This window comes from Malurus melanocephalus, unplaced genomic scaffold (assembly GCF_030028575.1).
Source record: "Malurus melanocephalus ecotype Western Australia unplaced genomic scaffold, MMel_1.1 scaffold_504, whole genome shotgun sequence".
Taxonomy (NCBI): Eukaryota; Metazoa; Chordata; class Aves; order Passeriformes; family Maluridae; genus Malurus; species Malurus melanocephalus.
Window position 1 is genome coordinate 216,101 of NW_026623736.1, and position 15,145 is coordinate 231,245.

The 15,145-nt window shown below is 44.4% G+C and overlaps 1 protein-coding gene across 1 annotated transcript; it reads left to right on the forward strand.

Annotated features, from left to right (window-relative positions):
* The first annotated feature begins 257 nt into the window (after positions 1–257).
* Positions 258–14,789, forward strand: DRC3 (dynein regulatory complex subunit 3). The gene is made up of 12 exons (XM_057381284.1): positions 258–420; positions 1,725–1,841; positions 3,166–3,332; positions 3,910–4,056; positions 5,237–5,356; positions 6,420–6,532; positions 7,827–8,001; positions 10,982–11,113; positions 12,375–12,445; positions 12,772–12,895; positions 14,257–14,388; positions 14,551–14,789. Exons 1-12 carry the CDS (start codon positions 264–266, stop codon positions 14,662–14,664), a joined length of 1,569 nt encoding a protein of 522 aa, XP_057237267.1. The 5' UTR covers positions 258–263; the 3' UTR covers positions 14,665–14,789.
* Positions 14,790–15,145: the final 356 nt, after the last annotated feature.

The following is a 15,145-nucleotide window of genomic DNA, read 5'->3' on the forward strand; positions in this document are numbered from 1 at the left end:
AGGGCTGTCAAGYGCTGAAACAGACTGACAAGAGAAGCTGAGGATTCTCCATCCCTTCAAGTGTCCAAGGCCAGGTTGGACGGGACTTGGAGTAACCTGAGATAGTGGAAGGTGTCCCTGCCCAGGGACTACATAGGCTTTAAGGTCCCTTCCAAACCAAACCATTCTGGGATTCTATGATTCTATGACTGCTGGAAATAGAAACCAGGGAGTGATTTAATTTATTTTTCTTTTCTGTCCTTTAAGGCTGATTCTGTCTCAAAATGAGTCAATTTCTCAGTAACGTTGAGCCAAACATTATTGATGATGAAATGCTTCAGAAAGCCATTGAAGAGAAGTGTCCAGAGGACATGGAACATCTTATGAAATGGGAAAATATTGATTTTAAGGCTGTGAAGGAGCTACAGCTTGGTTTTAAAAGTGAGTGTCAGGCATTAAATGAGTAACTGGCAATTAAGTAATCATTATTAGCTTGGATTTATTATGTGAAAATTAATGTCTGGACTTAAACTTTTGCTCATACCTGTACAAAGCAGCTTCATCAGAGCRAGCCGGATGCTTTCCCTGATGGGTAACTTCAAAGCTGCTTCACTTCCCACTCTTATTATCACTGCTCTTCTCATTTAACATTTATATTGTGGTGACACCTACAGGCCACAGTCCTATTGGGCCCCTCTGGTGATTATATGAGAGCTGTTTGGGAGATTATGGTTATTACAATCCAATCCGATGGCATCCTCTGGTCATCCATAGCATTACCACAKCTTGCCTCTTACTGTCAAACCTGTCATAAAYTTGCACTCAAAAAATGAAAAGGAGAAACGTTTGGGTCAGCATTTGAGTATTTGGGGGAGGGGGGTAATTTCATAGGCAAAAATMTACTGTTGATTATTCTTTGTGTGCTCCAGTGTGTATGAGCTGATTTTCYTAGAAAAGAGTCCCTTGACTTGATCCTGCACTTATTTGTTTTCTAATAGAAAATACAGAACTGTGTGAATATTTTGTGCATGCAATTCCTTGGTTTATTGTGCCCTCACTAAATGAGGATAGCAGGACAGCATCTGAAATCTTCTGGGAAACGATTGCAGGGAAAAGAGAAATGGGAGCGAGARTGTTCTGTATTTYCTGTCACCTTGGTCCTGATGCTTTGCTGTGGTGACTAACGGCCTGCCCTTGTGATTCTGCTTTTGGAGGAAACTAAATTCAGAGATATTGATTAGTTCTAAACTGCAGCCTTCACAGAAATAGTAGATTCCAACTTCCTCTCCTGTGATGAGAATCCCGGGAGCAGGAGAGTCATTTACAGAAGCAGGAGCTGGGCACTGCTAGACTGCAAATGCAGAGAGAAGCAGAGTCTCATCCCAAACCTCCTGCTTGGAGCTGGAGAGGAAAATGAAGGTCAAGGCCTCCTAGCAGTGGATTCATAAAGCCACTGGAGTGCAGGGCCGTAGTCAGCATCCCCTGCGCGCCTTGTTGGCCTCGCTGATGAGCAGCGTGCGCTGGTGCAGGACACTGAGGTTAAGTGGGCTGTTTCATTGAAATCTCGTSCAGCCAGTGCACCTCTGAGCTCTCCAGGGCACTCATCACATGCTGAAAATCCTTTTGGAGGCAAGACTGGATGTGTTTTCTTTGTGCAAGGCAATGTGTGTCTGCTAAAACAAACCTGTCACACGTGAAAAGCAATTTTATTTTCTTTCTTTTTTATTTTTTCCCTGTGGCTTTAGCTATCCTGCAGATTGATAATCTGTGGCCATTTGAGCATCTGACTAAACTTCAGCTGGATAACAATGTCATTGAGAAGATAGAAGGCTTGGAGAGTCTGGTTCACCTTGTATGGCTTGGTGAGACACAGGCAGAGGGGGTCGGATGCCTTCACAGGTGCAAAGCAATCTGCGATAAACCAGGATGTCACCTTCCTTCTCAAACACGACTGATAGGAGCTTTCCCAGGGAAGGCTGTCAGCTGTCTGTGTGTCTCCTTATTTGACTGTCAAATGTCAAAATGCCTGAGTATCAGAGCTGCAAAACAATCCTTCAAATGTTTAAAAACTGGGTTTAATATGTTTGGTGTGGCAGGAACAGGAAGCTGAAGTTTCAATGTTGTTTCCAAGGTTTGTATTGTGTTTAGGGGTGACTTTCAGGAATATTTATGGAAACACCTCTGTGATTTAGAAGCATGTGTTCTGTTTTCAAAGCTGCTGCAGGCATTCCAGAGCCTRCAACCCACCATTTTAACCCTAAATCCTTATGGGCTTGGTGTCACTGCTGTCCCAAGGAGTGCCCATCCTTGTAGCCTTATGCAACTCCTTGCAGCTACACAGATGCACACCTTGGAATTGCAGCCACTTTACTAGTTGGAATTCTAAGTAATTGAGCCCTCAGCATGCAGGGCTTCAGCTGGTAAGCACATTGGGAAATGTCTAATGGGTTCTTCCGCCCAGTTGTCTGCGCTGTTCTGCTCCACAGATGACTGATGCATTTGTGAATCACCAACAGATCACCACAGTGTAAGCAGACTGTCTTGAAGCACACTCACATGTTTTATTTGCCCAAAGGCTGCAGTGTCTCAGCCACCCAAGAGACCTCATAAACTGTTTTTGGACTCTTGGCTCACTCAGTACTAGCCCAAGGGCAAACTCTGCCCTTAGTCATGGTGAGTGTAGGTGTTAGGAGAGATGTTCTGGCAAGAGAAGAGGACATCTCAATGAGAGAAACAGCTGAAGTGAGCCTTTGCATAACTCCTCTGACATGGAACTGCCATATCTTGGTCCTGTAGGAATGACCACGGCTGTGGCACTGGTGTGGCAGGCCAGAGTCTGCCAGAAACAAGACAGCATCAGATTTGTCACAGAAATTCCCCTCTTARGGCATTTCCTCACCTCTTGTTTTGTGTTTCCCCATAAGGCAGAAGTCCCTTTCAGGCTGTGTATGTGGACTCTGCATGGAATAACTTCAGCTGTTCCTCTCACTTAAAAGTTGCATGGACAGTTGCAAGAAGGAAATAGGGACGAAGGATGATTTAATGCCAAGATTTTCCTGTGGGACACTGACCACCCCTGAGAAAAATCTGTACATAATCTCCTACCTCCAAAACTAGGGTAAAAGGGCTTAATCAGGGTGTTCTGCTAGAAATAATTTAATGTTTGATTTCTAAACTCTTCCCCAGACCTGTCCTTCAACAATATTGAAGTAATTGAGGGCCTGGATACCCTTGTCAAACTGCAGGACCTCAGTCTCTACAGTAACAGAGTGTCTAAAATTGAGAACATGGATACATTGCAAGAGCTGCAGATTTTCTCCATAGGGAAGAATAAYCTGACCATTCTGGAAGATGTGAGTGTTCCCTGGCTTTGCAAATATTCCCTGTTGAAGAATCAGATATTCTAAAACTCACATTTCCCACTGCGTCCAAGCCCCTCCTTACGGGATAAAATTCTCCTTGATGATTTCTAAGTAGTATGAGCTATGATTCTGGTCCTCTGTCCTGGTGCTAAGTGCTTACTGCAGCCATTTCTCTTTTAGATTATTGACTCAAGGGAGCCCAGTTCTGTTACTGCTCTCAGCCATGGCAAAATTCCTATTGGCTCCCATGAAAGCTAGCAAAGGAATAAGTGGCTACACACGAGAAAAAGAGGGAGACAAGGATTTATTTAGGGCTCTTTTGAGGGCATATTACCAATTTAAAACCTATGATTTGTCCACTTCATCTGCCTTATCTCTCCCCCTATTTTCTAGATATTCTAGATGAATATGAATTTAAGTATTTCCTTTCCCAAAACCATTAGAAACTCATAGTTGAATGTTGCGTGAATTTGGCAGCAGAGTAGAATACGTATTGCAACTTAACTGTAATGAAAGCACTAAATTCCCCCAGCACTGGGAAGTACAGAGTTCTTTCCCTTTGGCACAGGTTATCTATTTAAGGAAACTCAAAAACCTACGGACACTGAACCTCAGCGGGAATCCTTTCTGCAACCACGAGGACTACACACTGTTTGTTGTTGCTCATCTTCCAAGCCTCGTGTACTTGGACTTCAAACTCGTGAGAGAGTCCACGGTGAGATTTCTGCATTCCCTGATCGGGAAATCAGGCAACAGCATCTTACAGAGCTTTGCTTTGTTGGTGTGCCAGCAATATTCCAGCACTGGGGGCAGGTTCCCTGCAGAAATCAGGCTCACAGAAACACACARTGTTTATTCTGCTTCCACGTAACAGCTGTGAACCTGTAGGCCAAATTCTGTCAAATCTGACAGAGAGGCAGAGGTGTCAGAAGCATGATGTCTTCACAGATTTTGTGAAAATCAGCAGCTGTGTGTGGGAGAGGGGCCCGGTTTATGTTGCCACAGAGAGCCTGCACTGTGAGCACAAGTCTTCTTAGAGAATCTCAGAGGAAATCAGTCTTGAGATGTGGATCCAGGGGGAAGGAGCCTTGGTGGTCCTGCTGCTCACAGAGTGATTTGTTTCAGTAGCAGACTGACAGACTGTGCAGGAAAGCAGGTGCCTGGATGCACTTCCCACCCTTGATTTCTGAGAACAAGACAGTTCATCCTCACCAGTAACCTGTGGARCTGCTGTATCATCCCAGTGCTCAGTGGAACAAAGATGAGGTTTTTGTTCAGAGTGTTTTCTTTAAGTAACCAAAGAACATGATTAATTGTAAATTTGCTTGGCACAGAGCAGGAGCTGTACTTAGAATATACATTGCTCTTACCATAGGACTGGAAGGGCTTTCCAGGTCATGAAATGCAGTCCTTGCTCACCAGGGACATCAGTGAATTGCATACTTAAATTTGTCAAGCTTCAGTTTCAAGCTAATGAGGTTCTTGCCCCTGGTACTACCTTGCCATCCACTCCTCCAAAGAGCCTTCTCCTCCCTAGAAAATGTATTAACCTCRCTGACTGATCAAATTGGAGCTCAAATTCTAGAAATCAAAATAGAGCTTCCTGCTAAAAGGGGAAAAAACCCAACTCTAAATATGAGAAAATGGAGAGCGAAAAGCTTCCTGGGACTGAATTATCTCAAATGCATTGAATGCAGAAACAGAGTAATATGGCAGCAAAAAATGGGATGAGGATTAGATTACAAATTTCCTAAGCAGTTTAATAAAAAGCCCATGAAGAAATGGAGATGCAGATGCCACTCTGGTGCACATTCTAGAAAGATCAGTTTCTTGTGCCCAGACTTGTTCAGCAATGCTGCATAATCTAATACAAACATTTTATTTCTTTTTCTCAGAGAGAAGCTGCAGCTTTCAAGTATCAAGATCTTACTAAGCCATTGGAAGAAGAGGAGGGTCAGGTCTTTGCTCTGCAGGAGATAGAAGAAGCAAAGCAGAAAGAGCTGGAGTACCACCAGGTAAGTTTTCTTTRGCTGGTTGTGTATTGTCTCAGGAGAAAGAAGCACAACACATATTGACTTGTCTTTTACTTACTTGAAGATTTAATGAGAGGTTAACATCAACTCGGCTGAAACTAAGGCTCAGATTAATCTCAGTGATCTCTGAAACTTATCTTTTGGAAGAAAACAGGAGCTGCTGTGAAATACACGTGACATGGGGAAACATAATTCTTTGGGCTGAACAATGAAAGTACCGATAGAGACCCTGCAAAGCTAAATAGTAAATCATACCCAGGGAGCTTATCAGCCTGACGTGAGATTAAGAAAATTACAGGTCTGAGAGAAATGTTAACATTTTCATGGTGAAGCAAGTGKTTTTTTCTCCTTCACACTAAGTTAAGCTTTTCATTAGTTTTATGATTAAACTTTTAAGGACTTTTGGAGATCACTGTAGTCCTGTGACCAGACTACAGGCAAGATGAGGTGAAATGATGCTTTCATTTGTGTCCTGGCTCCATATTCCAGACCTCTAGAAGATCAGAGTGGCTGAAGTTTAGTGGTTTAGTGACAGGGAGGACACCAAACTCTTCCCTTTGTCCCTCCCCAAAGTTCACCAACTCCTTATTTGAAAGGCTTAATAGCCTTGCAATAAGTGTTTGTATGTGATAATGTCTTATCCTGGCAACTGGCACAGGTTGCCCAGAGAAGCTGTGGCTGCCCCAAGGATTCCAGGCCAGATCTGACAGGGCCTGGAGCAACCTGGTCTAATGGGAGGTGTCCCTGCCCATGGCAGGGGGGTGGAATGAGATGATCTTTAAGGTCCCTTCCAACCCAAGCCATTTTATGATTCCATGATCTGGTATGATATTTAATAGTGTTTTCTATCCTTGGGCTATACAGAGTTGTAGCAGAAAACCCCTGCACTGGGTTTCACTCCAGTTGGTGTTCTGCTGTGCTCATATAACTGTGCCTGCACCAATGCTCTGCTGCTGGTCAGGTGTTTATAGCAAAGACACATCCTGAGGACTGGCAGCAGATTGGCATCTTCATTTTACTTATTTTGCTCTGTTTCTCTTCAAAGACAGCCTTTGTTGAGTACCTGAATGGATCATTCCTRTTTGACAGTCTGTATGAGGAGGATACAGAAATTGCCAAACTGGCTCCCCTCCCTGGAGTGGAAGAGCTGCTGGAGTCATATCCTTCCTGGGTTTGGAATACCTACAGCTAAAAGGTAATGCCTTGAGTTRAGAAGGAAGTGCATCCACAGGGACTCTTCATCTGTTGCTTTTGTCCAGAGCTGAAAGCTACATTGATCTAAGATCTGAGACAGTCTGTGTTCAATTTTGGAACGGTACCAAAAATTACGCTGCAAGGCTGTGAGACCACTGACAGCTTTAAGGCTTGATATCTTGTGAAATATGAGGGCTCCAAACAAATGGTTTATATTACTGGCAAGCTGGCCAGCCCAGCTTGAAACATCCCATTTGTAAAACTACTCATTGCTATCCCCAACAGGTCATGAGATCCTAGCATTTTAAATTCTCACTCTTGTAATTACCATATTCCTTTTCCTTCCATTGAATCAAACACGATTTCTGTAGCCTCCTCGTCTGACCCTTCAAGAATCAAGACTTTGTACTTTCTTTAAGTCTGGAATCCACTTAAAGTTTAAAATGAGCTGGAAGATAAATCTCTGTCAGTTAGATTGTAAGAGCACAGCCGCTAAAATCGTGTTGAAATTGAAGTGGTAGGAGATAGGAACAGACTAATCAGAACGATACAAGTCGCGTATCTCACAACCTGCCAGAACTGGCAACGTGAAGTTTCCAGGCCAGCACATTTTTCTGATCATTGCTCCTACACGGGGGAGCAGAAAGCAGACGCGTTCCTTTTCTTTTTTTCTTTTCTCATTCAGATTAATAGAGTATTGTCAAGGCCAGTAACTTGACCTTCCTTAAAATTGCATTACACTCTTGGGGAAAAATGCATCACAGCTTAACTACAATAGACTCCAGAAACAATTCCATTGCCAAGATAATAGCAGAAGAAAAATTGACGTTATTTTTGTGATGCTACCAAGTCAGTAGTTTATTCTGTGCTCTGGCTGTGGGCTCCAGAGCTGTATTTATTAACTACACAGGCACTGTATTCWCACTTGTGAAGACAGATAGGGTTGTAGGCTTTGTTCTGCTGCTATGTCAGAAGAGTCAGGCAAGTGAATGTACTTTCTTCTCTTCCTCAAGGCTTTTTCCCCCTCAGGTKGCCACAGCTTTCTCCATACCCTTAAGGCAGCAAAATCCAATGCATGAAATGTGAATGGGTGACCCAGYCCTGCCCCAGACAGAATATTTGGCAGCCTGCTCCCAGCAAGAACCACAGACTTTACATAGAAGTCACTTGCAGCTCTTGTTTCTCAGATTTGCAGAGGTAGAAGGAACATAATGTGTTGCTCCACTGAACAAGTAAAAAACCTTGACTCTTCTGTCACATACAAGGAGGAGTTTGTCTCAGTTTGTCGGAACCTATATAACTACGGACTGGAACAGCTTGAAAAACGAGAAGCTGAAGTCTCTAATTTCTACAAAAGATTCCATGAAATTCTGACAGTCAACCAGCAGGAAAGCAGGAGAATAATCTCAGACTTTGAGACTCGGAACCAAAGGGTAATGTTCTATTTTTGTTTGTTTGATACATGATTTCTCTACATCATATACCAGCTTTTAATTGCGCTGAAAATGGGGTAACTCCATTAAAATTAGGAAAATTATTCTGCTGTGATGGGAAGCTATACTTGATCCCTAATGGCARAATCACAGAGTGGTGGAAGTGAGGGAAGTGAGGGTGGTAGGGATCTCTGGAAGTTGTCTGGTCCTGGTCAAGTAGGACCACGTACAGCAGGCTGCCCAGGACTATGAATATGTCCAAGGATGGAGACTCCACAGCCTCTCTGGGAAACCTCTTCCAGTGATCAGTCACTGATATTTTCTTATGTTTCTTATGTTTCTTACAACACCAATTTATATGAAGAAAATTTGTTTTGTTATATATGTTCTATGTTATGTTATGTTATGTTATGTTTTATGTTATGTTATGTTATATATAATGTTACTAACATAATGTTACAAGTTTTTTAATACTTTATGTAGAAAAAGAATTTGGGAATTGAAATTTCACCTTTTGGGCAAGTTACTCCAATCCAGAAAAGCTACCAATATTTAAGAATATGGAAATACTCAACCCCTCTTTCAGTTTAAATGGTTTTTTTGTAAATTTAACTTATAGTATCTACAGAAGTTAATTTATAAAATCAAGAGAGAGAGATATTTACTGCTACTCCTCTTCTTTTTGAAGCCTCCAATAGCTCTTCCTTCATTGAAAAATCGGGAAGAAAAGGAAAGAAATTGCAGGGTATTCCGTTTATTTTGAAGCAATTTTCTGCTTCAGTTCATTTTGTCAACAACAGCTCAAAGAACTATAAGCAAAAAAAAATTAGATAAAGTTATTTTAATGTATTTCCAGTCTTTTAGAGCAGAAACCTTCTCCTTTCATTCTGCTCAACTACAGCCACCCATTGCAGCTGCTCAGGGAGTAGCTTCTAGCGAGATCCCTTTCTAACCATGTATAATAGATGGATCATGATTTTGTTTCCACAGAAAAAAATAAGGGAGGGCTAAAGCCTGGTAACACTGTCAGCTGAAAGAGCAAGTCCCTGACAACTGACACCAGCAGAGTCACGAGCGCTGGCTCCTGCTGGAAACCAGGTCACTTTTTTATTTCAGTGCCTGTCACAGGCTGACAGCTGCTGAGTCAYTCTGCTCCTGGGGCCTCGAACCTTGCTGATTCATGCTGGAAAACTGAATCCAGCAGTTCTGGCTGGGACACGAGCTGGCAGCACGACCAGAGTCACRGAATCRCAGARTGGTTTGGGTTGGAAGRGTCCTTAAAGGTCATCTCATTCCAACCAAAAGTTTGACRTGAAGATTCAGTCACCTTTCATTTGAATTCTCACTGTATCATCCATAAAAAAGCCCCTAAAACAGCAAAACAAACCCTCTGAAACCTACAAAAACAAAGAAACAACAACAACAAAACTCAAAGGAACATGGCTGTGGCCAGATTTTGCCCTATCACTTCTCTCTGACCTACAGGCTCAGCTATGGATTAGGCTGCAAGGGTATGGAGTGACAACAAGGGGGAATAGCCTTAAGATGAAGGAGGGCTTAGATGGGATATTAGGAAGAAATTCGATTCAATATTAGGAAGAAATTTCATTCAATATTAGGAAGAAATTGTTCCCTGTGAGGGTGGAGAGGCCCTGGCACAGGCTGCCCAGAGAAGCCGTGGTTGCCCCATCCCTGGAAGTGTCCAAGGCCAGGCTGGATGGGGCTTGGAGCAACCTGATCTAGTGGAAGGTATCCCTGCTCATGGTAGGGGGTGGAATGGAATAATCTTTAAGGTCTTTTTCAACCCAAACTCTTCTGGGGTTCTAGTATTCTCTAAACAGGATGCAGCGGTCAGCATGCTGGTTTTTGTATAAATATTAGAGGAGTTGGTATCAAAACTGAACACAGTGTTTTAACAGCATTTCCCCATAATTTAAAATTGCTGGAGGAGTTCAAAAGGCACAGGGGCCCCAGCAGACTGCAGTCTGTGAGCTGTTCTTAAGGCTGTTTGTCTGCCTGTAATCCTTTCATGTAAACTTGGGTAAACCTGTAAAATCACTGTGCTCTCTGAAGTTGGTTATGGAGGATTAAAGGCCTTGAACTTTGAAGTTATTGCTCCCAGAGGTGCAGCTTGAATGGCTCTGGAGCCTTTTGAGCCTCCTAACTTGTTTACATTAGAGAAGATGACACCTTGCTCTCCTTCCCCCTTTTACCACTGCAAAATTTGGGTAATCCACCCCATTTCCAGACACAAGCCTTGGCAGGAGTTTTCAACAGAATTCTTTACTTCAGCCTCTTCCTTTCCTTCTCAGAAGAAGTAAATTAGACATAATAAAACATATATTTTTTCTCCTTTTTTAACAATTGATTGTTAACTCATTTTAAACAGACTCGAAAACAACACCTTCAGCACAAGAGGATTTTTTTTCTTTTTATCCAAGAAAACATAAATCTTKCCTGATACAAAAGTGACGCCAATACATAATTCTGAAGGGCAATAAATCCTTGCTGTAAGAGGAAGGCAGGCAATGATAGGTATTCTATATCCAGAATGCTAAATCCTGACCCTACTGGAAGTCAGTCAAGATTCTCCTTGGCAAGAAGTTGATCAGGATTTAGGCCTGYGTTTCTTTCTCTGAAGCAATTGTTAATTTCTTCTTCATAGCCAGCAATGTCAAGAATAAAATATTATATTCTTTTTTTTTTGCTCGAAATGAAGGAGAACCAAAGTTGGAAGCATAGAAGGGGCAACGTCTTCTGCTGCATGAAGGATGAGGAAGAGTTTTCCCAATCCCCCTGCAGCAGCAAACCTCAGCACTGTTGACTACCCAGTATGTAAATCTTGAGACTTCCCTGAATCATCACATTTCATTTCAGCTAATCAGCAGCAGGAACTCTTCTCACATATGTAACGAGTTAATTAAATTGCAATGGAGTGCTGAACACAAACCATAAGTAATATATGTATCTCTCTGTTTAGAGGCTGGATGAGATTCATCACGCCAGGAGTCGTGATATCGCTGCGTCTAAACGAGCCCAGGGCAAGGAGGACATCCTTCAGCTGTGGGATGCACTCATGACCTTGGAAGTGCTGATATCCAACGACCTGGAGGTGAGAGCCAAGACACAGCACCTGGGATACCACACAGCCACACAGAACACRCAGAACGTGGTGGGATCACTTTTCTGTCGCTGCACCCCTGTGCAGCAGCTCACTGACAAAAAGTGGGGCACAGGGCTTCCACTCAGGAAAATGTTTTGTCTCCATCTTATTCTTTCTCTGCTCCAAGTTGATGTGGGTGAGTGAGATCAGGCCCTGCACATCAATACCTTACAACAGATTTCTATTTCTCAGAGCAGAACACAGAATGGCCTTCACATCTATGCAAGTTGATTTCCCACACTTTGGAGAAAGGGAGGTTGTGCACTCATTTTATAGGTCTGCACAAGTCACTGCATAGCATTTGGGATTCTAGAGGTGTCATTCTTTGAAGCTGATCTTTGCCTATAAGATTACACACATTGCTGCTCGGCTTACTGCATTTGCTTGCATAATAGCWGCCTTTTCCTCCCCAGACTTTTCCTCAAAAACTAGGGCGGGCTGCTGATGTGCATCTTCATCAAAGGAAAAAAGCCAAAATAATCTGTTTAAAATGAGCCAGCAGGAGCCGTGGCCTGTGTGCAGCAGTTTAGTTTTGTGAGCATGGATGGCAGAAAGTAGCAGCACAAAATAGATCCTGACTGCATCAAGATTGTGCCTTTTTAGTGTTTTCTGAGTGGGCCCTCACATATCTGCAGTCACTGATGGGATGAGCAGAAACATTTCCCCCTGTGTGCCCTGCTGGATTTGCAGGATTTGGGCACCAAAACATTTAAGTGCAACACTTCATAGACCCTCCATCAGTCATTTCTGAGAGAGGAAATCAGCAGAAGCAATTTTAATTTCTGAGGACTAAACCAAAAGCTGCAGTAAAGCCCAGGCAGGGCTTRTGCTTCTGACAATAGGCTCTTGATACAGCCAAGGAGGCTCAGCACGGCAGGGTATGGGAATACAGCCCTCTTCAAACAGGCATTGCTTAGGTGAGGGTAACAATGGATCACCTGGCTTACTCCAGGTACTGGGTAAAGGTGGTATTCAGTCAACTTCCCTACAATAAACTGATTCTGATCTTCTGTCCCTGAAGAAGGGAAAAAAATCTTGCAGCACTTTGAAAACACTTTAAATGCTCGAGGCAGCTCAGTTTCTGACTGTGCTAATAACAGCAGTGAGTCCAAATTACAATAAATTGTAGATTCCTCCTAGACTCCCTGACTCCCTGTTATGTTTATGCAAGTTTTCATTGTGATATTTCCTCTTTTTCCCCTCTGTTAAGGACCTACTACAGAATTTCAAAAGAAGCATTGATGTCATGGCATCAACATTCATGGAAAACATTAAAGGGATATATCCTTTTCACAGTATGTTGGCCTGGACCTCCCAGTCATGTACCTACACCTCACCTATAAATCCAAAAATGAGCCACCAATTAAAAACCTTTGTTTTTTCAATTTTAATCAACAGAAAATCCCAGCTTTGAGGAGTGGTCATTTAAGGTACCCAGCTTCTTCATGTGGAGACTCTGGAGAGCACAGAAATATCTAAATTCTAYTGTGCTGAAAGTAGATTCTGCAGAATCCCACTGTGCAGACACTCAGTCCCAGTCACAGGAGGTCATTTAATCTCCACAGATGAGTGGTGTGGTCAGATTTTTCCTTAACCACACTCTTTACGATGAACCARTGCCGGGACCTGGAAAACCAACACCATGAAAAGCTGATGGAGATCACCATCACCACCCTGGAGAAAGCAGACAAGGCTAGGCTCATAGAGGATTTGCCAGATGATATGATAAAGGTAAGGGCACCAAAACAATTCATCTCTGTGGGGGAGTCAGCAAGAAAATGAGGCCACAGCCTCTTGTCTGAAGGGACAGCATTTCCAGGAGGCTCAGTGCTGCCAGAGCCTTACCTGAACCACAGCTTAACCTCCCTCCTRCAGGGTCCAGCCACTTGGCTAAACTGTGGTGTCTCTGGACATCTCCACTGACTAGGACAGGGGAGAACTGCACTGCAGGTTTCCCTGGGCACTGCCAGAGCTGGTGGCAGCAGCCCAGGAGAGGTGCTGAGGAAGTCTCCATCCTGCCTCCAGTACAACTCACTGCTCTGGCTGATTTCCAGGCACTCAGGCAGCATCTTTGCTGCATTCACTCACAGCTGGTTTTGTTCAGATTCCCCCTGCTCCCTCAGCAGAATTCCAACACCGCTCTAAATTTCTTGCACCAGGGCTCTGTTTGCTTCAGTGATTTAAAAATCCCTTCCTGGAGCTCCTGAGCCCATGAKCTGATCTGGAGGCAGGATGTGGCACTTTAAAGGGAGCCTTCCACTGAGCCYTTGGTCTTGCTGTGCCAGTAGAGATCCCAGGAGCCTTTCCAAAAGCCCCAAAATTGCTGCAGTGCTCCACTCAGCAACGCTGCTGCCCTTTTTGCCTCCATTATTCCTTCATTTAGTGGCTAAATTACTTGAATTTGCATTAGCTGTGGTTTTGCTCTGTCCAGATTATCCCAGCCCCCTGTCACTCCAGGTAATCAAGAACTGACAGACACAAAGCAGACCCCTGAGCCCCGGGGGGAGCTCCTGCTTTATGGTCTGTGCAGATGGTGGCGGTTCCGCACCGCTGCCACGCACCCATTTTGCTTCRCTGCCATCCATTCCCATGGAGAAGGGAATTCATTTGTCCAACAGCTGCACTTGGCTGCAGAAGGAGAGTCATTATGGGTTAGCAAAGCCACCCTCTATTTAGAGCCATGAGGGAAGTCACTGCTTCCATTAGAAGCTGGGACTCTCCAAAAATGAAGATTAACAGCCAGTGCCAACAGCGCAGGAATCCCTTCCAAGTGTGATTTTCCATTTCCAGGCGTGCTAGAGCATATACAGCCTTGCTTCAACACCAGCTGCACAGCAGCCCTGCCTGCACAGAACTGCCCTGCCCTGCTCCAGCATGTGAGGTCGAGGGTGCTGCCTCAGTTTCCCTATCTGTACTAGGGATAATACCCCATTACGCCATAGCGGGGCCAAGGGTAAAGCACCAGATCCATCCTGATGAGTAGGGAATTGCCAGGTTGAGGCAGAAGGCTGATTTCTCCCTCTGAGCACTGCTGTGCTGCTCATTCCTTGTGTGCCCACCCCCTCCTCTCATCTGGTCATGTTACCTCCCAGCTCCTCGATGAGAAAGACACCCTTGTCAACGGCATGAACATGTCCCACGATGTCCGCCTGCGGAAGATTGGTAAGCGAGAGTGTGACATGCTCTGCAACACCTACCAGTGGCAGATATCAGTGACAGAGAAGGTAAGAGACCCTCACACTCAGGGGGATGGGGCACAGACAGGTCTGGCCCAAGTGGCACAGACACTGTGAGGAGAGATGCTCTCGCACCTTTGCTGGAGCCCTTGGTGCCCCAGGGACCTTGACACGCCTGCAGATTTCACTGTTTGGTTTCAATCTGTCCAGGCTTTCCAAACCGAGAGCGACAGAAACCGCGCCTGTATTGGAAAGGTGATTTGCTTCATCGATGCTCTCCAGAAGGAGCTGGATAACACAGGGMTCCGGGAGCCTAAAGAATAGGGCTGGGCAGCTGCCTCAGCTGGGGCACACAGGACAGCCCCCAGCAGCCTCTCTRTGCCCAGGCTGCCTGGGACATTTCAGACCAAATGCACATTTCTTCCATCCTACCAYAAACTGCAAATAAAAGCTACTCCTTGACTCTGGAAAAGCATCCATAGCCCTGTCTCTTCCATCACATTGGCACGAAGCCCGTGCAGACAACTCAGACCTGGTCACAAGGGGTTATGGATCAGCTGTGAGCTGATTGAACTAAATCATCATAGCATATCATGCCTGAAAGCTTCGGTACCTGCGAGCACAGTGGCAGGAACCTGTGAGCYGCTGGCACGAGGCAGCAGCTCGGGAGAGCAGCACTCTCCATCAAACCACCCCCGAGATAACAGCAGGTTTCCAGCTCAGCAAGCACAAGGCTGGCGGGGGCTCCGTATGCCTGGGAGCCTCATCTTCTCACCCCCTCTCACAAGCGGCTTTCTGCAGCGTG